The sequence below is a fragment of the Protopterus annectens genome, chromosome 16.part0 (genome assembly GCF_019279795.1).
Source record: "Protopterus annectens isolate FY-2018-M chromosome 16.part0, PAN1.0, whole genome shotgun sequence".
Taxonomy (NCBI): domain Eukaryota; kingdom Metazoa; phylum Chordata; order Ceratodontiformes; family Protopteridae; genus Protopterus; species Protopterus annectens.
The window spans coordinates 41102065-41128169 of NC_056750.1; the positions used below are offsets into that span (position 1 = coordinate 41102065).

The 26105-nt window shown below is 41.4% G+C and overlaps 1 protein-coding gene across 1 annotated transcript in view; it reads left to right on the plus strand.

Annotated features, from left to right (window-relative positions):
• The window catches only part of RAPGEF1 (Rap guanine nucleotide exchange factor 1), a 2911094-nt gene extending 2903998 nt beyond the window's left edge, over positions 1-7096 (plus strand). The window contains exon 26 of the mRNA XM_044058589.1: positions 2184-7096. Within this exon, the coding sequence (XP_043914524.1) occupies positions 2184-2334 (151 nt within the window). The 3' untranslated portion in view covers positions 2335-7096. The remainder of the gene's footprint in view (positions 1-2183) is intronic.
• The last annotated feature ends 19009 nt before the right edge of the window (positions 7097-26105 follow it).

The window sequence follows — 26105 nt, forward strand, 5'->3', positions numbered from 1 at the left end:
ATGACTTTGTGGGACACAGCATTGACTTACCAAGTACACCTGCAGGCACAGTTCCTGCCAGGAAGGAAAAATACTCTGGAAGATGACCTAAGCAGAAACCTCATGGATCCCCACAAAGTGGCACATGGATCCACAAGTCTTCAGCATGATAACAAGGAAATGGGGATGCCCAGACATAGATCTATTTGCCTCCCCTCACAACTACCAACTAAAAAGATTCTGCACAAGGATTTATCACAGACAAGCATGGAAAGTGGACACCCTATCTTTCAGCTGGAAAAACCTATCAGTATACGCATTTCCCCCTTGCCTCTCCTCCCCAAGGTACTCCTAAAGGTCAGACAGGAGAAGCCAAGTATGATACTAATTGCCCCAGACTGGCCCCACCAGTACTGGTATCCAATACTAAGGAGCTTGTCTCAATACCCAGCTTGGACCTTACCTCAGATACCTCATCTACTGTCCCAGCAAAACAATCAGATCCTGCACAGCCAACTCAGGACTTTAAACCTGGCAGTATGGCGGATAATGTAGTCATACAAAACACACCTCTCAGTAAAGCTGTGATGGATGTCATTTTGGAGGCCAGAAGGCCTAGTACTAGAAAATCTTATGCTGGAAAATGGAAGAGATTTTGTGCTGGGAACCAGGCACAAGAAACGGATACAGCTGTGCCAAATATTCCTCAGATTTTTGCAATACTTAACTGAGATGCTGGAGAAAGGTCTATCTTTTTCATCTATTAAAATTCATATCTCTGCCATTTCGGCTCATTACAATACAGAGCCACCAATCTTTTCTCATCCCTTACTAAAACAGTACCTCAGAGGAGCCAAAAACTGAAGGCCACCAAGATCATCACCAATGCCTGCATGGGACCTCAACTATGTCTTGGAAAAACTCACCCTGCAACCTTTTGAGCCAGCTGCTATGGCTGATATAAAGTTTTTATCTTGGAAAACAGCTCTGCTCCTAGCAATAACTTCTGCAAGACGAGTTTCAGAGCTTCAGGCACTCATGGCTGTGGAACCTTTTGTCATTTTTTATCCAGACAGGGTCTCTCTGAGGACAAACCCAACATTTATGCCTAAGGTGGTGTCCAGTGTGGCTCTTAACCAAATTATTCATCTGCAAACTTTTTATCCAAATCCACAGAACAAGGGGGAGAGAATTCTGCATTCTATGGACGTACACAGACAGCTTAGATTCTACTTGGACAGAACCAAAGTGTTCCGAAACACAGAACAATTACTAGTGGCATATGCTGCAGGATCACAAGGAAAGGCTATCTCAAAGCAGACTGTTTCAAAGTGGATAGGCCACTGCATTCATTTCTGCTTCTTACACCATGGCAAGCCAGTGCCTAAGGGCATTAGGCCACATTCAACCAGAGCTGCAGCCACTTCAGCAGCCTTTCTCAGGGGAGTACCAACCAAGGACATTTTAGGGGCTGCTACTTGGAGTTCAGTGCACACCTTTACCAAGCACTATCATCTGCCACTCTACTCTAAATCCAGGGCAGGCTTTGCCACTGCACTTCTGCAGGGTCTCATAGCTGCTCCTAATGCTGTTTAGCTCCAGCCTCCCATCCATAGCTTTGGGACTGTACCCAAATGTAATGACTGCAACAGTGAAACACGAAGAACATAGTACAGTTGTGTACACTTACCATAAATGTTGATGTTCGAGTGTATTCACTGTTGCAGTCCAGGTTACCCACCTACCATCCCCCTTTCTTCTGATGGAACCTATCTTTCCTTCTCTGATTTATACAACCTATGTGGTGTATTTGCTTGTAGATGAAGGTAAATTTTATATTGGTGCATGTATTTATATGTATATAAATTTTGGCTACCCTTTTAGGGGGCACCTGACATCTGGGGCAAGAAAAACTAAAGAAAATGGTGTTGGCCGCATCTTTTATTCCCCTGACGACCTGCTGTCAGGGAAGGGGCGACAGCGGCCGACGCAGGACCCAGGACTTTGGAATTCAGGCCGACTGAGGGCAACCTGCCAGCAGGATTACCCAAATGTAATGACTGCAACAGTGAATACAATCGAACATCTACATTTATGGTAAGTGTACACAACTGTACTTTATGGAGAGTGGAGTATTGCGTGATCTGTATATATATATTTTTTTTAACAAATACTAATATTAAGTTATTCTTTTCTTCCCACAGTCATTATGACATTAAGAAAAATGAAGACATCATTTCATTCTTCAATGATTTTAGTGATCATCTAGCAGAAGAAGCATTATGGGAACTGTCTTTAAAAATAAAACCGCGGACTATCACAAGAAGGAGAACTGAGCGGGAAGAGAAGACCTAGAACAGAAACTGTAACAATCACTTTAACAACTTGACCTAAGCTAGTGTACTGGAACAGAGTCAATACCCTTCTTTCCTGTTTGGAATAAGCATTCAGCAACAGAATTATGCATTTGTCTTTGTGATTATGCACAGAGCATGCAAACATCTGAAATCAACAACTAAAGTTGGACATTTCATTTCTGCAAATCCCAAAAAAAGTTAAAAGACTTAAGTGCCATGTGCATGGAACAGAGGATGTCCATTTTGAAAGTGAATTTAGACTCATTTTTGTACTTTTTTCCTTCTGCCCTTTTTCTTTGCCTTTTTTAGTGGCCTGAGGAGGATTGCCAGTAATGGAGAAAAGGATTGCATCTTGCAGACTTCAGATATTAATCTGAACACTTGAAAGTTACACTTATCAGCCCAGCTGGTGGATATCAGCGTCCATGTTTCACTTCAGGCCACGTGGTTCTCAAGCTAAGGTCATCAGTAAGCCCCAGCCACGTTTTAAGTGTACTGTGCTTCACTTTCTCATGGAGAGCATCAAATATTCCATGTTCCTGACAGCCGGCATGTTTACTTTTTTGTTGTTGTTTTATTAGGTTACCTTATTACCCTTCATGCTTGTCAAAGGGCATATAAAGTTGTAGGTTAACAGCTTGATTTAAAGCAACAGATTTATTTCCAGGAGTGTTGATACAGTTTGGGAAACCACCAAAGGACTTTATATAGTGAGACAGCCTGCAGGAATTTTTTTCCTTGCTCACAAGACTGGTGGGATGAACACGTTCAGCATCCCTGTTAATGGATGAAATGCAGTTACTGTGGTTTACATCTCTAGTAGACTTTGCTTCTATCCGTGATGGTACTAGCCTTTGCACAGTAAAATACTGTAGTGTATATGATTGGTAGTTTGTAAATACTATTATTTAGATCATGTTTATTGAAAATATTTTTCCTTTTGTTTTTTTGTGCATGTCTGGCAGGAAGCCAGATATTTTAAAGCAATGCAAAAAGTAAATTGTATATATTTATATATAAATATATCTCGATATATATATATAAATATAAAAGTGTGAAACTTGTGTTGTAGCCACTTTGGTGAGTTGAGGGTTGGGCAGCATCAACATGCAGCTTTTTTCACTAAACCTTACTGGAGACGTAAGCAAGTTATACATTTCTAGGGAGCTGTTGTTCCTCCATTTTATATGTTACAGTAATAGAGGAAATGTATTATTCTTCACAGTATGTCTCATTTAAAAAAAGTGTACCATCTGTAAACAGTTAGAGGAATTATATAACATGACTGGGGGAGCTACACACAGTATCTGTGGACTTGATTTGTGTGAGGCTGGCAAACTGGTATTTTTGTAGTTCTTCACGGTGCTTTTTTTGCACATGATAGTTCTGTGCTGTAAATGGTATTGCCTGATTTTCATTCTTTTACTTTCTAGAACCTTTAAGACTAATGTTTATACTTCCCTCTCGGTATGTGTCTTGGAGTTGATGTCTGACCTTAATATCAAATACATTTTAAACGTTTCCATTTGTCAGAGTAAATGTTCTGAAACAAATTTAATTTTACCTAGTTAAGACTAGGAAACCAGGTTCTTAAAAAAGACTCTTATTACATATTCTATTTCAGTGGAGCTGCTGATAAAAAACTGACTACTAAATTAAGCTTTTCCCAGTGAATTAGATTCTCTTATGGCATTGCCTAAAGATGTTAACATTTACCTTGTGATAGAATAGTATTGCCCATTCCCTCACTGTTCTGCTTACAGGCGGCATTTTGTATTGGCACATTAAAAAGTTAATGCAGTTTTCCTTGAAGCTGAGAGCCTAAGCAACATAAATAAGGGACGCCACAGATGACGGTATCCAGGACATTATTTGGTACACATAATCTGAAGTCTGTCTTTGGCCATTTGTGATAAGGAGCTTAAAGTATACCATAACCTACCATAGCATCCTCAGTTTGCTTCATCAGTTACATTTTTGGAGGTTTTTATTTATTTATTTTTTTGGTACTGCTTACAGAAGAGGGGGCTCAAGCCTGTTCATGGCAAAAAATGGCACATTACATCACTAAACGATGTGTTAAGTGGACCCAGGCATTGCATTACATGCCTTTTTTTGTGTGTGGGGCCTGTATGTAAGTGGCTGTAGTCTGTAGCTCTCCTTGTAAGATTACAAAACTGCATCCTGCAGCTGCCCCAGTAGAAATTGAAACTGGCTGAAAAAAAATTAATGTAGATTATTATTACAGTAGCATTTGGAGTCCACATGTTACTCAATAGAAATTTGTCCTCTGTTACTCGCACATTTTCCTGTAGTACTGAACACTAGAAAGTCCTTCCTTAGTAGTTTCAGTATATATTTCTTGCTTCCACGCCTTCGCAGTGTGCTGTATCAGTCACTGTTTCAGTATATACTTCCTGCTTCAGGCCTTCAGAGTATGCTGTATCAGTTGCAAGAAGCACCAGTGAAATCACTGTTACTACTGGAGAATGTTTAGCGTCTCCTACTAGTTCAGTGACTTCTCAAAATTTGTTGCTGATTGAGCTAGTCCATTTCAAGTAATGTTCTGTGGGGTTGGTACAGGTGTACATCTTACAGCTTTGCTGCTCAGTAAGGTTATAAGAGTTTGTCCAAACTGTTAAAACCACTACAAGAGGATGTCATTGAATCACTCTTCAGTACTGATGCTTTTATTTCTCCTAGGGATGTATACATGATGTCTTTAAATGACTTTAATTCAGAAACCTTCACAGGCTGTTTCACTTCATCTTGTGTATGTCACATGTAGCACACAAGTACTACTTTGACAGCACTGGTCCTCAAGTTAGTTATCGATATGGTTCCGAAACAACTCACACTCCCAATGGAATGAGAGGAATCTCCTTTGTGAATTCATCCACAGAAAAAGGCAGAATCTGTCATGTAAGCATTTGTTACAAGGGATTTCTGCATAGCTAGTGAGCCTTTGGGGCAAGGTTCTTGGTTGACTAATGCCCATTTAGCAATAACTCGTCCATCTTTGGTAAATTTATCAAGCATCTTTTTTCCTAGTATCTTTGCTTTCTCAAATGTCAGCCAGACGTCAACTCTACTTCTCTCCATCAGCCCACTCATTTCCCAGTGACTGGGGACAAATCGCAGGCAGCCATCACAGTTTTCATTTATTTAGCCCTAACCGCCTTCCCCCAGGTTGATATGCACACTTACATTTCTTTCATGTACCACCATGAACTCTACCATGCAAATGTTTACATCACTGAAGCATACCTCACATGCTATGCACCTCTCTTTCCAGTAGGTGCTAACACTGCAGGGGGTGAGACTTTCCACCCCTCATCACCCAGTTTTTCCAATAATTGAACCACTAATTTGTTGTGGATCATTCAGATTGTAGTTAGGGCTTTGTGTGTCTTTGCCCCAATGCCAGCCTTACCTAACATCTTTTTTATTTATTTATTTATTTTTTTTTAAATCTCTGTAGGATTAATATCCTAGTTAAGAGTTTGATGTGAGGCTTGTCTTTAACTCATTCATACACTGCAGCACCTGCTATAAAATCACCTTATTGGGCAGTTTGAGTCAGAGTGGAAAACAATTGAGAGTTTTACCATTGAATAAATATGAAGATGGCTAACCTATGCAGGCTTCAGTTGCAGTTCTAGTAATTATTTGTGGAATTCATTATGATCCAAGGTCAGAGTTTTCAGTGTGCTTCCGTTGTGCTTATCCCTGTCTAGTTAATGTCAGAAACAGCTCAAATGGCTGCTTTTCCCATGCACACTGGCATTTTGAGAGTAACTGTTTTAAGGTTGAATAGTCTTGGGCCAAGTTTTTGAAGATTTAGTAACCACAGAGTTGTAAACAACTTTCTTACATGAACTGGTAAGTTCCCGTCTGGCCAAGGTAAGTTAGTAGCAGCTCCTCTTTCTCTTTATTAAGTTAGCTACAGTAAGACGGTAACAATCATAATGAGGTTGGTTCTTTTTAAGAGTACATGGTGATCTTTACTTATCTGTCTTCTGGCAGTTTGTAATGACAACTACAAGTGGCTGTTAGCTGTGAGAGTATCTTCCACCTCTACTGCAGCAGTCAGTGCTCACTTCACTGAGGAGTATTGTAGCAGTCAGTGCTCGCTTCACTGAGGAGTGTTGTAGCAGTCAGTGCTCACTTCGCTGAGGAGTGCTGTAGCAGTCAGTGCTCGCTTTGCTGAGGAGTGTTGTAGCAGTCAGTGCTCGCTTCACTGAGGGGTGTTGTAGCAGTCAGTGCTTGCTTCACTGAGGGGTGTTGTAGCAGTCAGTGCTTGCTTCACTGAGGGGTGTTGTAGCAGTCTGTGCTCGCTTCACTGAGGAGTGTTGTAGCAGTCAGTGCTCGCTTCACTGAGGAGTGTTGTAGCAGTCAGTGCTCGCTTCACTGAGGAGTGTTGTAGCAGTCAGTGCTCGCTTCACTGAGGGGTGCTGTAGCAGTCAGTGCTCGCTTCACTGAGGGGTGCTGTAGCAGTCAGTGCTCGCTTCACTGAGGGGTGCTGTAGCAGTCAGTGCTCACTTCACTGAGGAGTATTGTTGACACTTTTCGTACAGTAGTCATTGCTTATCTAATTAAAGGAAGAAGTGCTTTTCACAAGAGCTAAAATGTTCATTGCTTTATTACATTGTGATGTAGTTTCGTAATGCTTTGTGACCCAGGGAGTTAAAAAAGGAATTCTTTCCACTGTTTCTTTTTGCTACTACAACACCATTAAAAAACTGAATGGTACACCTCTCTTAGCCTGTGTCATTTATCTTCCATAGCGGCATAATGATGGATTAGGCATATGCTCTTTCTAGGGTCTGATGAGTTTCCATCTGGGATTGACTTTGCTTCACATGTGTAACTAGATATGTTTTGGAGTTCATATGATTTTCTATGGATCTTACTTAGAAACGCTCAGACAGTATGGGGTTATCTCACAGAGTATGATGAACATCCTGTGGAAGGACTTTTGAGAGGGTGGGCAGTGGTGGATGGAGCTCATGTAAATATGTCCTTTCAGGTCATGGCATATGTGCTTATTTGTTATCAGAACAGACAGGGACATAACTGTTTTTTTTAGGTATAGTGACCTCTCTAGTGGTTGTTGAGGGTTTGTCCATGGAAAAAGGTACCTTTGCCTTTGATAAAATTTGAGCAAAAAAGGTTATGTAGTATATATAGAATGATAAGAAATCTGGACAAAGCCAAAAATAATGGGGAGGGCAAAAGTCCCAAAAAGTAGGGACCAATTTTAAGTATTGCTGTTATAAACTTAGTTGCTAGAGTAACAGGTTTTGTGTTATTAAGCATTTTCTGAAGAATGTGAAGTCTGAAACTTAAATGGCTTCAGTCCTTAATGATTTGCCAGAAAACCACAAATTTTATGAGGAACAGACCAAAAATAAGAAGCAAATGAACATTCTGCAAAAATTGGGACAGTTGAGAGGCATGTTAACACTTAAAAAAATCCCCTGGGACTAACACTAATAATTTCCTCTTTAATCCAAGTATGTATCTATGGATATATAAAGTTAATGTTATGAAGACATGGGTCAGTATTGATCAGCTCAGAACTGAGATTCATAACTTCAGTTTATGTGCTGTAGGTCCCAGATTCCTTCATCTTGTGGGCATCCACAGTCTGCCATTAAATTCTGTAATAAACACATTACCCCTTCCTGCCATAGCCTCGCTACTTTGTGAAGCTTATGCAGTGGCTTCATTAATGGTTCGACCTGCACATCCATTGCTATCGTTTTTGTCCCACTCTGTGCTAGCCGTTTGCCACCCAGAGTTGTATCCCTACAGTAGTTTTGCGTATGTGTCTAGACTTCGAGTTCAATTTATAGTCGGAACTGTTGACAATTTTGTATGTTCACAATTGGGTTTTAATTTTTTTGCTAACAAAGGTCGATTGCTTGTGCTTTCCGGATATAACAGAATGATTATATGTCCATGCATGACACTGTACCTTGAAGGCAAGGAGATTTCTACAGTTTGAGTGCTTCCATTTCAGGGAGTTATCGTTTGATGTGACCCCTAAACAGCTTTCCTGTGCATGTCACCCGATCTCCTAAACTAAGATTTTTTTTCTTTTTGTGCTGCTTTATTTCCCTGTCTGCCTGGATTGGTTTGTCCAGGTAAGGTAAACATCCTCCTTTCCAGACTTTGGAGTACGTTAATTCTTTCTGTATCATTCTGCTTCAAACCTTGCATCTCAATTGCTTTCCTTTCTTTGTTTTTTGACTGCACGTGCCAGTCATGGTGCCCCCTCTCCCAGTTGAACTCAAGTTCATTTTTCAGTGGAGCCATCTAGTAGGAGGTGTCATTTTAGGCTGCCATGGAGGTTACTTCCATCCTTAATATCATCCCAGCAGTTGAGGACATTTTTTGTTATTTTGGCTTAACCCTTCTCCTGGGTGAGGACACATGCTGCCCACATCGCTAAAGCCACCACAGCATTTTCCCCTGTGCAATTGCATATCCTGTGGACTTGTTAAAGAAAGCTTATACCAGTTGGTGGCTTGGTGTGCCACACGCTTTCCCCCAGGTCATGGGCTGTCTCTTTTATGACAAGGACTGCTGCAATATGAGACTGGCTTTGTCCCCCGGGATAGGTGTACCTGTCCTGCCTGCCGACTCCAAGTGCCTGAGCCCATAATCAAGCTATGGTTATCTGAGCTATACTCCCCACCAGAGCTGGCCAGCTACTTATTTGTAGGCATGCATTATAGCTTGTACCATATTTACAGTTGGTTATTTTTTTCAGTTGTTTAAAGAGTGCTACCCTATGTAAGTGCCCATCCTGTGGACTTGTTATGAATGTTTCCTCCAGTTGGTGGCTTTTGGTCCTGAAAGATGAGCCAAGTCGGCATTACAGCTCAGTTTATCTATATTTTTGCCACATGCACAAATTCAGACACAGGTTTGGACTACTGATGAGCTTAATAGGCTAGTTGGGATGGGAGGGAAACTGGGCAACAAGACCTTTTTATTTTTTACTTGGAGGGTGGGGATATGAATATAGTGTCACTGCATGATGAATTTTAGAGATTGAAGGGACAGCTGGCATACCACCAAGTAAATCAAAGATAAATGAAATGTGGGCACTTACAGGATCTCTGTCCAGCCAAACTTAACTTTGTATTGCAAAGTTTGTGAACTGCAGCCCATGCTATCATAAGCTACAGCTATTCATTGGCTGGTCTGTTTATTAAATGCATTAAAAGGCCGTCTTCCAATCAGGCACCATACTGTCCAAGTTCATTGTATGGGTAGTGTCAGAAGCTGCTGATCAGACTTAGGTGTGGACATGTGAGAGGAGCTTAAAGTTCTCTGTTTAAGTGTCTCCACCAACCTAAATGGCTGTCCTTGACACTTTCAAGGCAAAGGCTGATTTCAGGAACTACATTTTGAGGTAGCCCTGTATGTACTGGAAGGATCCCAGCCTGAGCATTGCAGATGTTTGGTGTTGATGAATAGTAGGAGTTAGGAGACTAACATGTACCTCTTCTAGCCCTGGTGGGGGCATTGCATGGACTAAAGAGTTTGGGAGTTAGCAGTCAGCTGAGATGTATTTCTAGTTGAATGATATTTCCAGGCTGGCTTAACACTGACTGAAGAGCTGAGGCACTTTTGTTTTGGAACTTGAGTGGGACCTCCAGAATGCAGGGATACCGGAAGTCATCCATATATGCTGGATCCTAGATTAGGTAGTGGTTTTGTCTCTGCAGATAGAAACTGATCTTGGACTTCGGCTTTTGGCTTTATACCCTGTCTTGATTATTTGCCTTTCTTAACCTTCTTTTAAATTAGAAACCCTTTTTTTTCCCAAAGGGAAGGCTCCAGTTTATATTTTGTAATCATTTTTGTCCCCAGGGAAGTATGGTGTTTGTACTTCAGAAGCTGTTAGCACAATCACCATTTCTGCTTTTCTTCTTTCTGTTAACTTGGATTTCATGGCCTTTTAGTTGAATACTACGACTCAACTGAATGTTATTCCTAGACCCTTAGCTGGCTCATCCAGCACCTGGGGGCAAGTCTCCGATCTGATACCTGCCCTCCCCAGCACTTCATTTAAAAAGCAAAAAAAAACAAAAAGGTCATCTCCTTTCGGTGGGTATTATAGGCCAGATCCCCACCTCTTTGTCCGTGTCATCAGCATTTCATTGGAAGACAAAAAAAGGACTATTCCCTCCCATAGTGTGATACTGTAAGTCATATCTCTGCCCTGTCCCATCCCCTTAGCTCTTCATAGGAAGATCCTTAAAAAAAAAAAAAAAAAATCTGCTTTCTTAGTCTGATACTCCAAGTCAGATCCCCATTCCCTCTGCTCTGCAACTGAATAGCAAAAAAAGGACCTTTGTTCCTTTTTTAAACTGTAACAAGTCAATAGCTACATTTGTACTGATAGACTTGCTTCAGCTTACTACACATGTGATGCACTGACTTTCTATACTACTGGCATTTACAGATGACTACAGAAAGTACACAGGAGCTGTCCTCCATGATCACACCCCGGAAACCTTGCTCCCAGGCTGGCTACCAGCTTCACCCTATGCTTGCTACACTTGTACTTATTACAGTAAGTAAAGTTCCTTATTTGCCATATTGTGAATACATTGTAGTGGCCTGATTTGAGATGTCTCTGAGGATTAGTAGTCCTAATGGCATAGAGTCCTTTCTCTACCTCTAGAATAGTATGCTGTTTTGGAAGGAGCTTGCTTTACAGGCTTCAGCTTTTCCTGATAATCCTTTCTCTTAGCATAACATTGGACTACCTGTTGAACCTTGGGCTGGTGTTCGCATGCGTAAACAACTGTATGTTTGATTTTTTTAGCCTTGCGTAGAGATTACACTCCATTCAGTTACTTGTCCTAGCTTAATGCTTCTCTTTTCTTTTGCATCTCCTTTTTATGGCTGTATATGAACCATTTGCAAGTTGTACATTATATGTTAAGTGTAGGAAAGTTTCATTCAGTGGCTAAACATAGACCCATGTAAGCACACTGTACAGTAGTTAGGTTCACTGCGTGCACAGGAGCTTCTGCCATCCTTCCAGCATAAGTCTTGTAAACTCCTTCATTTATTCTGGTCTTTGACAAAGATTGGAAAGTTATGAACATTTTTTGTCTCATTTCCAGACTTTTGTTTCAGCAAGCCTGGCAAAAACTGTTTTTGCTTCCTGATTTAATCGAGAAAGTTGCTGTAAAGATCATCTTGAGCACTACACCTTTGTTTGGAGTTCCACACAGGTAGCTGTCCTGGACTATAAATCCATTGATCAGTGCTGGCGACTCAGATGCATGTCTCCACTGATCAGCATGTCTAAGGCTCTCATCTTTCCTTGAGTAAGTGCATTGACCTTCTGTAGTACTGAGATCCTTTTGTACAGACCTTTCCAGAAAATCAGTGAAGACCTGAATGTAAGAGATAGGGCTCTTCTTTTGTTAATATTTAGTTCAACCACTTCTTTCTCTAAACTTTTCAGTAGTTAAAAAGAAAGAAGATGGCGGTTAAGTATGAATGGAAACCTACCAAGCACACCACCTTGTCTCCCCATCCTCCAATTAAGTGTTTTAACAGAAGATCGTTGTTAACCCTTCAACATTTTGCCTGCTTCCCTCAAGCTGCCTAATGGAAGGTCAGTTCTCTAACTTCACTTCAGCCTGAAGGGCGAACACCATTAAGTGCATTGTGGACATCACTGTAAGAGGTCAGGTTGTAGTGTTACTTGTACCTGCTTGACTCATCATCCTGTGACAGCGTAGTCTGTGTTGGAACCACAGCTGGTGCAGTTTGTCACGGCTACTGAATGGGGGAGCTACAAGACTCTGCTTTTTTTCTTGATCCTCATGAAGATGTTTGGTTGGGTGGGGTTTTTTTTGCATAGAGATTTTGCATAATGATGTTCAGGCCCTGGTGCTGCTATTTCCAGAGGGCTTTCAGATTTGTGACTATATGTGGAGATACTTTTTGGTATTTCAGTGGTCAGTACTATGATGGTAACATGATAGTTTGGTCTTTTATCATATTCCATTGTTTTTATCATGGTGTTTGCTGCAGTAGTGCAACTTTGTTGTATTTCCTTACTTGGACAACTGATTGCTCTTACCCTACCACCCAGTAAACTCCTTTGATGCTAGCCTGATTTTTTTTTTTTTTTTTTACATTGGCTGCAGTCTCTTTGGTCTCCGTCTACTGAGAGCAGTATTCCCTTTTTCCAGTACTGAGAATTCCCTTTACAAAGGTGTTATTTGTGGCAATGTTCCATAATCAGCCCCTTCCTTCAGACAGGACATATAGGGATCTGGTTGTATTTGTTGCAGTCAGGCCTTGCTGTTCTAGGATGCGGTCTGGAACGAATGGCAGCACCACTGTTACAGTTGCACTGGATGCTTCATAACTAATGAATGTGGAGTAACAGTTCCCTCTTGGATATTCTTATTTGGAAACCCCATTAATGTCCTCTAGGACGGATTATCTTTGTCTTAGCCCATGACCAGAAAATGACGTTTACTTCTTTTTTTCTTCAATATTGCAATCTGTTAAATTGCACTTCTCAGTAAAAGGGTGAAGAGACCAACGGGCTTATCTAGTCCAAAACTAAAGATGTACACTAGAGATAAGCATTTTTGCTTCAGGCCTTTTTTATAACTGTGTAGTATCCTGGGACACTTCTTATGTCCAAGCTGTCCTTTGAAAGACTGGATAAACATATGGTTGTACAATGCCTTAAAAAGAGGAGGAGGTGACTACTACTACTGTTCCCTTGACAGGGAGTAATCTTTATTTGGGATGGATCATCAGCCAGGGCATTTTCTTGCCGACCGACAGTATACCAGGGGAATTAAACATCCTAATAAAACTCTACTGTGTCCCAGATGACCCATGTTTGACTAAGGCATGGGTGCTGGTGGAACCAACAAGGGAGGTTGAGAGTGAGTGGCCATTGCCAGTTCAATCGTTTGAGAAGGGAAGCTGACTAGCCCCTGCACTGCAAGTGGTATCCTGATCGGTTAGAAGGTTGCCCATATGTTATAATGTACGTTTCCCAAAGTCAACCAATTTAGACCTCACGAGGCTGCCACATGGTGGGAAGAGGTTTAGGACACACTTCCTGGTGGCAGTATGCTGCTGTACCAATGTAGAGCTCACGAGACTGCCACATGGTGGGAAGATGTTTAGGACACACTTCCTGGCGGCAGGAAAGGACAAATACTTATACTTCATCTGGGAACTAACAAATGCAATAAGAACATGGGAGTTCAAAAAAACAAAAACTTGAATGATATATATAGATATTAGAGTGCTCTCATTCTGTTTATGTACAAGCAACCTTCCAATGTCTTTTTTAAAGTGAGATCAAGGTATCAGTCTTGGGTGCTGTAGAAAAATAGCAAAACGATACAGAGGTGGAAGTAGCAGCTGGTGCTGTGCGAGTAAAAGTAGAAACCTTAAAGTAATTGTTTTTGTGCAGGGATTCAATGTGATACAGCTCAGAAAAAAAATGTAAGGGGTAAATAAAACCTAAGTGACCATTAAAGCAATACTCTGTTCAGTTTCTTGCTCCCTTCTGTACAACCAGACAGGAGAGATTTGTTCAAGTTTGCGTTTTCCTAGTGAGCACAGTTGTATTGTGTGTGGATGAAAGGATAGTAGTCAGTGATGCTTAAGTGCCTTTTCAGAATTTTGCATCCTTTCAGACAGTATCTTTCCTGTTGGATAGTTGCTGATACCCTGCAGTTGTAGAGCATTCCATGTGTTCTTTGAACTGCAGAAATGTTAGCATCCTTCAGGTTGCCTGTATGTAGCACAGCATAATAATAATTCATGCAAGTTGTCATCCTGTATTCTTTCATTCTGGGACTAATGTTTGTACTCCTTGTTGTAATTAATTTTATGTTAGGGGCACAGAGGTATTTGTTGTTGAATGTGATTACTGCCCTCCATCACCTCACATAATGCAGCCACTGAACACACAGCCACTGAACAGGACCCTAACCATCTAAAAGCAAGCCACATAGGATGTGACCGTAGCCAAGTACAGGAAGATTGCTGCTGCGCAACTCCATAAACTAATGATCTGGGCCATGTAATGATTTGGTGACCTGCTTTGTATTTGGCAGATCAACACTTTTTTTTAAGTAATACATCATATATTCATCCAAAAATAGCCTTAATGTAACTATTGAATTAAAATGAATAAAAATCCCAACAACCATTCTTGATTAGGTCTTTGATAGAATGTTCTGCATATTTCCAGATATGATATTCAGGCCATGAAGTTGTGGATTAATAGTGATGCTGCAGGGTGACATTTGATGTACTTCTGTTAATAAATGCTGTTAAAACTATTTTATTTGGTAGTGTCTACCCATTTAGTCTTACTTGCAAAAATGGGCCAAAAGACAATGATTATGTAACTAAAAAAATGTTACAGCCAATCCCCTTTGCTGTTTATTTTTTGTGAAGCTTTTGCATGTAGGATGTCTAGTTGATTGATGGTACAAATGTTCACAATGTTTTGAATTCATTACTGAAGGACTGAGGAAAGCAAGCATAGCAGTTTTAGTAGTTTTAACCCAATACATAGTTGACTAGAGCCTCTCCTCTTGAGACATTCTCATCTTCTCCTTCAACATGCCCAGTTGTTCGGCTTACCCCTTACAGACCCGGGCTGTGGAAGTAGGGAGTCTGTAGTCTAAATGTGCAGGGAGTAGGCAAAGTGGAGGAGATCAGGACTTCCCTGTATGGTGCCATTCTGAAAGCTGGAGAGTTTTTTTTTTTTTTAGTGACATGCCTGCTGTGTGTTACATAGTGAATGTGTTGCTGGACTAAAGACTGTGGTCATTAACTAAGCAGAATCTGGCAAAAATGCCACTTTTTTTCTTGTTCCACAACTGTCTCTTAAAGTGCAGGTTTGCTAATCAAATCTAGACTGCCCGAATCACATTCATGGCTTCAGCCTTGCTTTCCACAGTCAGCCAAGCTAAGAAATATTTTAGTAGCATGCTTGTATTTTGATTTTAAGAGCATTCATGATTTCTTTGGGTTCCTGTTCCTGCTTTTATTTTTCCACTAGCACTTCATTTTTGTTCTCACTTGAGACTGGCCTCACTTCTCATTATCTAACTGAAAATTTCATTCTACATTTTTATTCTCGGTTTTGTTTATCTGCACTGGGTGTTCCATCACATCATTTTCTTCTTGTCAAATCTTCCTCAATAGACTAAACAGTTCACTTCTTTCGATTTATTCTCACAGTGAAGGGACATTTTTGACCATCATTATAGCCAGATGTGTTGTAACTGACTCATAGTGACTGTTAAGATTTCTCATGCATTGAGAGGCAGAGCAGTCATAGAATGCTATGGTTTATTTTCTGTGGTTGCCCTTCTATATCACATTGCTGCATTTTGTCCCTGGTGATCCATCCATTAATCCTCAACCCCTTTTTCCCATTTTGCACATGGGGTTGGGGTGTCACTTCAACAGAGACAATCATTTCAATCCAAGGTTTACACCGACGGATGGCTAGCTGTGGCATAATAGTTCATCCGTTGCACTCACTCATACCTACGGCCAATTTAGAGTGGAGATCATGTGTTGAAAATTGGTCCTGGTATTTTTTCAAATGTATCCATCATAAAATGTTTCTTTTCCTAAAAGTAAAACATGAGGTTCCAACTGTGTCTATAGCTTTGTCTATTTATTGTTTAAACTAATTTATTTTCTGCATTTAGCAGTGGGTTTTTAGCCATGAAGTGGTGGTTGAGAAAAAAGAAAAGACAGATTTCAGTCAGTAATGTTTTTTTTAGGTATTTTGCATGTATGTTATGTGATCTGGCATATGGCATTAATGTAGTGCAGTAATTCCTCTTACCAGTAATTTGTATCAGAAAGTTGTTGGAGAATAAATGTTTCAGTCATTTGAGATGAGAGAGATGCCAGTTATTGAATTCATTATAGAATACAGAAAACAAAAAAACTTTTCCCCATACTTGTAAGCATACTTCTCAAGTTCGTAGTGCAAAAATCTAGACAAAGCCTGATAAAATGAGGGGGCAAAGGCCAAAAATAAGGACATTTTTTAAATATTGCTCTTATAAACAAACAGGGGTTGTTTTAACATACATTTTTCTGAAGGATTTGAAGTCTGAAACTCAAATGTAAATCATTATTTAGTGACTTAATTTCACAGATCATACCAGTGATTTGCCAGAAAACCATAAATTTTACGAAGAACAGACCAAAAATATGAGCCAAAAATCTGGACAGTTGAAAGGTATGCTTTTAAGTTGTAATTAAACATAAAATTTTAATGTCAGTCCCCAGTCCCACTCTGAGTGCCTGAGCACTATGCAGCAAGTTTACCATTTGCAAAACGTGTCTTGTATATTCTAAGCCTGAACAAGAGAGAATGAATGAATAACCTAAAAATGAGTGGATTTTTTTGCATTTTTTAATTGTTAAATAAATGTCTTTTCATAATGTCAGATGTTACATCTTGCTTTGCATCTGTGTAAAATTTTACTGTGTAGCATCCTAATATAAAGCAAGTAAAACAACGTTTCAGAATAAAAACAGAGGACCGTGGCATTTTAGACTTTCTCAGCGTTTTTAGGCCTTCTCCATTCAGTTTGAATGTCAATATTTAGCCACATTTTATTTCCATGTGATAAGTTTTCAAATCCTCCCCCTTTTTTAATGTAGCTTTTGTGACTGTGACCAGTAGGTTAAAGTAATTTCCAATAAACATAAATTGCCTTTTGCTGGTCTGCATTCAGTTTGCAGTCAGTGGTGAGTCCTGGGTATGCCTGTAAGGCTGTCTAGTACTTGTAGTGCCACCAGGTATGCAGAATCGATCTTCACCTCCTTAGGCATGCTTCTCTTCAGATGCTGATGCCCTTCTTGTACTTAGTCCTTGAGGCTCTAATGTCTCTAAGGAATGGTGAAATAGCATATGTCATACAGCAATGAAATTTGTAAAATTCTGCATATTTGCATTTTGGAATACAAAGCCAGATGGAATTTTTTTGTGTTGTAAATTAGAACATCTCGCACAGTGCATCAGGTTCAGCTAACTGTATGCAGAACAGTTCCCTGAATTTGCTTTTGGATTTTGTTTGCGCATTGTTAAATACTGAAGAGAATCTGTTTTTACTGAGTACTATCTTTGTTCCATTATGGCTGTTTTAGCAACTTAAACGATAATTACATGAAGAACTGTGAGTGGATGACATTCTTCAACCCAACTACTATGCAGTGATATTTTCCAGCTTTGACTGTATTTTTTCATTTTGTATTTATTTGGAACACAGATTACACATGTTGCAGTGTGTAGTTTTTACTGGTCATAGTTCTACGTCACCAAAGGCCTGCACACACAGGTGTATGAGCCTCATTCATATTACTGTAGTCTGCACTGTCTAAATCCTGTTAACTGTTTGTGCTGCTCCCCAAACCTCTGGAACTTCACTAAACAAATTGTTACATTGTATATTATACTGCAACTAACTCATTCTGATGGTGTCTTTCTGCAAACATTTCAGAACTGTAACTTTTATAATAAAACATTGAAAAACTAAAGTCTAACTTCTGTGTTTACAGTGCATGCATTATACTGCAAATTAAAATGACAATCGAATCCACAGTGGCATCTAATGAGTCTTTATTATGTGTCATTCATATCACATTATCTCAGAAAGCATACCTTCCTTTGTGTGGCTGTGTCTTTGGGTATTTTTTGTATCATTGTACATTTTTTTTCTGATCTTCAGGTGTTTTTATTGCTATATATTTTTTGTCTTCAGTTGCTTCCCATATGGACTCATCCCCCATCCCAATACCATGTTAGAAAAGTACAGCTGTGCATGCAGTCTTACTCTAACAATAGATGTTTTAACGAATCACTGTTGCAGTAGCCTTTAGCTATATGGGACATATCCTTGCAAGCATATCAAACAACTGGACAGTCTCTATAACAGCTTTGACTGCCTCCCTCATGCACTGTACATCCTTATCAAGTATTTTAGAGTGTTGGTATAAGATGTTTGTACAGGCATGACAAAATTCAGAGATTTCTTGCCCTAAGAAGGAGGGGTAAAGCTTAATACTGTAGAAAAATGTCATGTCAGAAAAAGGAAGAAAATGCTTCAGGGATTCCATCCCAGCCAGAGTAAGACAGTAAAATAAAATGGGGGCAGGAGGGGAAGATAACAGTAATTGTAACGGTGCTCTATTCAGACAGCTGCTATTATGGTCTAAGGTATGAAACATTCTGCCTGCTGTGTTTTCAGGTTCAGGAAGAACATGCCGATATGAATAGTTTGATGCAAACAACTTTGGGTATGAAGGTACACTCTTCATGTCCTTATGGAAAATTAAAAAGGGTTGAGAAGACATAAGAGCTTGCAATTCAAGATATTCATCCAGCTAAATTGAGAGCAATAAGTAAGGCAGTCTTCCAGCTAGGAAATCTCAGAGAAGAGGTGGCTGCAGGTTCAAAGGTAGCAAAGTTAGCTTCTCCAATACAAAAATAAATGTGTAAACCCCATTTCCAGAACTGTTCAACTTGGAATAAGGAGGAAAGCAGGGACCTGCCACCAGACAATCAGAAATGGCCAAGAGGTGCACATTATGTTTTAAATCTATCCATCCACAACCCCTTTTCCCATTTTTCCCATGGGGTCAGGGTGTCACTTCAACAGTAACAATCATCTAGAGCCTATGTTCACACTGCTGGATGGCAAGCCTTGCCGCAGCTGTTCATCCATACCACAAACTAGCATGCACACTCACACCTATGGCCAATTTACTGTGTTTAATCTATTGCATGTGTACAGAATGTGGGAGGAAACTGGAGCACTCGAAGGAAACCCACATGAACAAATGAAGGACATGTGGACTCCACACACAGAAGGGACCCTAGCCAAGAATCAAACTGGAGAACCTGTCACTGTGAGGTGACAATTCTATCCACTATGCCACCCAGGGAGGTGAAAACCAGCCTGCTTCAAAAGCTGTAGACCCTGGGAAGACATGATTAACAAACCACAATGCTTTGCCAGAGATGGCCTGTACCTGTCTCCCTTGGCCTTCAGGCTCCTGGCAAAGGCTCTTGCCTCCCCCATAGTGCTTTTTTTTAGGCAATGCCACAAGGTCAAAACTACCAACATGAACATTTCATTAAAAAGCAAATTAAAGGTCATGCTGTTAAATGCTAGGAGTCTTAAGCATGAAACTGCACTCACTGCAAGCATTCTTAACCCTTTAAGATGCTGACATTTGTGCAGTCACAGAAACCTGGTTCAAAGCTGCGGGGAGCACCTCAGCCATACCAGGTTACTCATCCTATCATACATTCAGACTCCAAACTGTGGGCAGCAAAGCAAAAGGAGGTGGTGCTGCAATATATATATAAAGGACATACACACCTCCAGGCAAGTCAAACAGTATGACACACAGGAGACACTCCAGTTGCAGTTAACCATTGGCAGGACCCCTATTCAAATCATAGCTAGCTACAGGCCCCCAACTTTGACTCAAAATACCCACTCCATCTATCTGGACCTCTTCAAGTCTATCAAGATTCAACCCTTTGCCCTGATCCTGGGCAACTTTAACTACCCAACCGTAGATTGGAAGAACTACTCATGCCAAAACACAAATGCCCAGAGATTCCTTGTTTTTGTCTATGCAAATGCCTTGGACCAGCTGGCCAACACCCCCACAAAAGGTTAAAATATCTTTGACTTGGCATTAGCCAACATGAATAACCACTGCAGCATCCCTACAGTGTCACCTCCCTGGTAATATCTGACTAGAAAGAGGTCACTTTCAAAATCAGCGTCTTCTCTGACACCCCCCCCCCCCCAGCTAGGGTCAAACAAAAAAACTTCTCCAAAGCTGATTACCTCCTCCTTAAGGAAGATATAAACAGCTTCACAGCCCCCTCCCCATCCATAGGAACTGGCACATATGTCCAAACCTACACCAAAGTACTGTACAAGCATTTATATAGCTGCATGGAATCAGGAATACTCAACAGGAAAAAGTCATCCTCCTCAAAGAAGAGTAATCTGCAATAAATAAACTCTATAGTAAAAGGGAAAAAATTGCTGCCCAGGACCAAGAAGGAGCAGGTGCGTAATTGGAAGCAATCTGTCCTTAGCCTGAACAAGCAAATAAGAGCACTAATGAAATCCTCAAATCAAACTTCGAGTCCAAACTGGCCACATCTACTAAAGACAGTCAGAAGGCTTTCTTCACATATGTCCGCAGTCTCAAGGGAAGCTCCCAGATCTGCTCAGAACTGGTGGTCAAGGACACCACATACACAAATGCTGTAGATATAGCCAACCTGCTGGCAGACAGATTCAGTGAAAACTTCACCCCTCCCCCATCAGTAAATCAAGACATCCCTAGCATCTGCCCCCTCCCCTTATCTCTAGGGAGCAAGTCACCACTGCCTTCTCTAAGGCAAAAAATACACCCACCATGGGACCAGATGTTCCTGTTACACTGCTGCAGTCATTACACTTGGGTTATCCTGCCATCAGGCGGTCCCGCAGTCGGCCTGAGTTCCAAAGTCTTGGTCCGGCGTAGGCTGCTGTCGCCTCTTCCCTGACGTCAGTGCAACAGGGGTATACGAGATGCAGCCAACGCCATTTTTTATTCCATCTTTCTTGCCGCGCAGCACCTAAAGCAACAGCAGTTTGCAAGTGCCAGTCGGCCGACTCCTGAGATTTTCATTCCGAATCCAGAACCAAAGTCTTCTACAAAGCTAAGTACCCCGTTGGGGAAACTTTTTCTTGCCTCAGACCGATGTCAGTAAAAGTTAATAACTGTATTTCTTGTTGAAAGCAAATACCTCCCCTATTGTATCCCATGCCTAGGCCCGGACCATGACGTCACAGGTTGTCGGTTTTGTACTAGATTTAACAAGCGCACTATTAAACGTTGGTTTGATTTTGCCCGACATTATTTTGGCAGAAAATTCAGTTATACCATGCCGTCGGAACTACCGAGGACCGGAATACACAAAATGCGCAGAGACAAGGACAGGCATTCAAGACCCAAAACTGACGATGAAGCCTCTTCTAGGCCAGTCGCCGGTTCTCCGGTTGTCAGCGAGGTGCCTTCGCAGCCCCTGACGACCGCATCTTTAGAACCTCAAGCCGCCTCTGACTCCCACGTGGAGATGGCTGGGCCTTCGGACTCACCAGATTTACAGCCTACCGTGACTAACCCTTCAGAGGGATCTGGAGTAGCTGAACAACCCATAGCTTCAGAGGGTGTTTTCAGACCTATTCAATTAACCATTAAATCTTTTGCTAAGTCTAAAACGCCTTTAAAAACAAAGAAATTCAACATTCCCCAGGACAGGCTTCCATGCCTAAGAAACAAATGCTCTAAGAAACAAATGCTCAAAATGGCCGAAGACTTAATCACTCTGATCAGGGGTCCCATCCCCCTCCTGATAAAAGACCTAGACAGGATGCAGACTATGACTCATCCGGCCAGGTGTCCATGTCTTCAGATTCATCCTCAGACCTAGGATACTCTTTACCCCCTTATGAGGATTCTGGTGCTGAGGAATCAATTCCTTCAGCCTCTCCACCAGAGGACTACTCCTTTGGGGAAACCTTGCATACCATGAGGGAGCATTTCCATTGGGAGGGCCAGGATTATTCAGAATCCAAGAAAAGGCTCAGAGATTTCCTTTTATTACCTCAACACAGACCCCTTGCTATTCCGCCAGTGTTACACATTGTGGATGATGTGTATACTGAATCCAGTTTAAATCCTGATTCTTTACCTCCTGCTCCGGTTAAGCCTGACAGATACTACAGAGTCCCTGACTCTCACAAATTTCTTTATAAAAGACCTGCTGCTGACCCTGAAACTATTTCTCAAGGCCCCAAAGGGGTAAATGCCACATCAGCAAAGAATCCAGTCCCCTCTGACAGCGATTCCAGAGCATTAGACAGATGGAGGAAGAAAGTATATACATCTGCAACTTTAGCAATGAGGTCCTTAAATTGCCAGTTTCACATGCTAAAATATCAACAATATTTGATGTCTCAGTTGAAACAAAAAATGCTTCCAAACTCAGATCCTCCTAATTATAAAGAAATGCAGGATTTATTGCATGCGGCTGAACAAGTGGGAAAACATACTTTGCAATGTGGTTTTGATTCATTAGAGGCCTCCTGTAGAGCAGCAGTTACAGGATCTGTCATTAGAAGACATGCTTGGTTAAAAGAACAGACGTTGCCAGATCATGTTAAAGCAAAATTATTGGATGCACCTTTGCAGCAGGATGTTTTATTTGGAGATAAGGCAGAAGAGGTATTAAAGAAAATGGAGGATAAGGCAAAATCTATGCAAACTGTGAATGATTTCTTACAGGTTCAGCCTCCTCGATTTAGCAGAAATTGGCCAACAAAAAATTGGTCCTTTCCAGTTACAGACAGACCTCAAAGGGGCAGATACAGACGTCCAAGAGGTAGAGGTCAACCACAAGGTCCTTACAGGCCTCGACAATGGGGTGCATCAACCCAGAAAGAAGGGGAAGACAGGCCTCAACCTTACAAAAACAGCCCCAATGACTTCCCACTACAGCTGCCAAACAGTTCTCCCTTGGCAGCCCCTCTGGGAGGAAAACTGGCACTTTTCTGTCACAATTGGCATATGATCACCAAAGACAAATGGGTTCTCAACATTGTATCTCATGGTTACAGGTTCCACTTTTACACTCTGCCAAGGTTAAAAGGAATGCCAAATCTGCCACCAAATCAATGGGCAGAGGCTCAAAGACAAATTACAGCACTCATGGACATGAGAGCTATTCAAAAGATACCAACACAGGAGCAAGGACAAAGATTTTACTCAAGACTCTTTCTGGTTCCCAGAAAGGACAAAGCCTGAAGGCCCATTCTGGATCTTTCTTCTCTAAACACTTACCTGGATGTTCCGAAATTCAAAATGTTGACACTACAGCAGCTTCTTCCCATGCTGGGCAAGAAAGTTTGGCTCGTAACTTTAGACCTCAAGGAGGCATACCTGCATGTCCCTATCAGACAAAGCTGCAGAAGATACCTCAGATTCATAGCTGGTTCAATGCACTACCAATTCCCTGCACTGCCCTTTGGCTTATCTACTGTGCCCAGGGTCTTCACAAAGTGCCTGGCACCAGTAATTGAATTTTGCAGACAGGAATTCAAATTTATCCATACCTGGATGACTGCCTGATTCAAGCAGAGAGCAAGGACATTCTTCTAAAGCATCTGGCGTTTGTAAAAAAGTTATTAGGTTGCCTAGGGTACACAGTAAATGAAAAGAAGTCAAAACTGGTGCCCTCACAAGAGATAATATTCCTGGGTGCCAGCTTGAATACAACAGCCCAGATGGCTTATCTCACGCCAGACAAGCAAGGACAACTGACTCAGTATTTTCAATTGATGGCAACAAAAACCCAACTCCCTGCAAGAAAAATTCTGCAGGCCTTGGGTTACATGGCATCTTGCATACTACTAATTCCATATGCCAGACTGCATATGAGGAAACTACAATGGTACCTAAAGAGTGTCTGGTCTCAACACTGTCAAAGTTTGGAAACAGTAATACCACTAATTCCTTGCCTTCAACAGGAGTTTCGATGGTGGGCTCAAGCATGTCACCTCAACAAGGGACAACCTTTCACTCAATCCACAGCCAGTCAAACACTGACAACAGATACATCGGATTACGCCCGGGGAGCGCACATGGCAGGAAAATGTATTCAGGGCAAGTGGCCCACAGAACAAAGGCATCTTCACATCAATCAAAAAGAGATGCTAGCTGTACAAAATGCCATTATAGCTTTCAAGGACCTTCTGCATCCAGGACAACTACTACTAAGGACAGACAACACCACAGTTATGTGGTACATAAGCAAGGGGGCACTCATTCTTATCCCCTCTGCAGACAAGCCATGACCTTGTGGAACACAGCTCTAACCTATCAAGTTCATCTGCAAGCACAATTCCTGCCAGGAGAGAAAAACACACTGGCAGACGACTTAAGCAGGAACATCATGGATCCGCACGAGTGGAAATTACATCCACAAATATTCAGAATAACACAAAAATGGTGGAGCCCAGACATAGATCTGTTTGCATCCCCAATTAACTGCCAGCTACAGAAATTCTGCACAAGGACTTACCACCCACAAGCATGGAAAGTGGATGCCCTTTCATTCAGCTGGAAAAACCTACAAGTATATGCTTTCCCACCACTACCTCTCCTTCCAAAGGTACTCATAAAAGCCAGGCAAGAAAAGCCAAGGATGATCCTGATTGCTCCAGACTGGCCATGCCAGCACTGGTACCCAATCTTAAAGAACTTAGCACAAGGTCCACCCTGGATTTTACCACAAATTCCACATCTGCTGACTCAGCACAACAATCAGATACTTTGCAGCCAGTTAAAGACTTTAAACCTGGCTGTATGGAAGATTCCTTAGTCAAGCAAGCAATGCCTCTCTCCAAAGCTGTTATGGATGTAATTCTGGAGGCCAGAAGGCCTAGCACCAGGAAAGCCTATTCGGATAAATGGAAGAGATTCTGTTCCTGGAACTAGGCTCACAGCCTTGACCCTCTTGTCCCACATATTCCTGAGATACTACAATATTTAATTGAGATGCTGGACAAAGGCCTCTCCTTTTCATCCATCAAAATCCACGCCTCGGCCATCTCTGCTCATTACAAAATGGACCCACCTATTTTTTCTAATCCTTTGCTAAAACAGTACCTCAGAGGGGCTAAAAACATAAGACCGCCACGTAGAGCACCAACTCCAACTTGGGACCTCAACTTTGTGTTGGAAAAATTAACTTTACCTCCTTCTGAGCCAGCAAACTCAACAAACTTAAAATATGTCTCTTGGCAAACTGCTCTGCTCATGGCAATAACCTCAGCACGAAGAGTTTCAGAATTACAGGCACTAATGGCAGTGGAACCTTTCATCATTTTCAACCAAGACAGGGTGTCTTTAAGAACAAACCCTACTTTTTTGCCAAAGGTGGTATCACGTGTGGCTCTAAACCAAACTATTCACTTGCCAACTTTTTATCCAAACCCACAGAATAAATGGGAGAGACTTCTGCATTCTTTGGGCATACACAGGCAGTTACACTTCTACTTGGACAAAACCAAAGCTTTCAGGAAAACTGAGCAATTGTTTGTAGCATATGTTGCAGGAGCACAGGGAAAAGCCATTTTAAAACAGACCATTTCAAAATGGATAGGACACTGTATACGTTTCTGCTATACACACCATGGGAAAACTGTACCTAACAGCATTAGGTCTCATTCCACCAGGGCAACAGCCACTTCAACTGCCTACCTCAGAGGAGTACCTACCAAAGACATTTTGGAAGCAGCAACTTGGAGTTCTGTACATACCTTTACCAAGCATTACCATCTGCCTCTCTACTCTCAATCCAGAGCTGGCTTTGCCACTGCAGTGCTGCAGGGCCTTATAGCTACCTCTAATGCCTTATAGAACCAGCCACCCTACCTCAGCTTTGGGATTCTACCCAAGTGTAATGACTGCAGCAGTGTAACACGATGAACATAGTACAGTTTTGTACCTACCGTAAATGTAGCTGTTCGAGTGTATACACTGCTGCAGTCCAGGGTACCCTCCCTCCTTCCCCTCTTACTTGCTGGTACATACCTAAATCTTCTACCCTTTACTACCTATGGGGAGTAT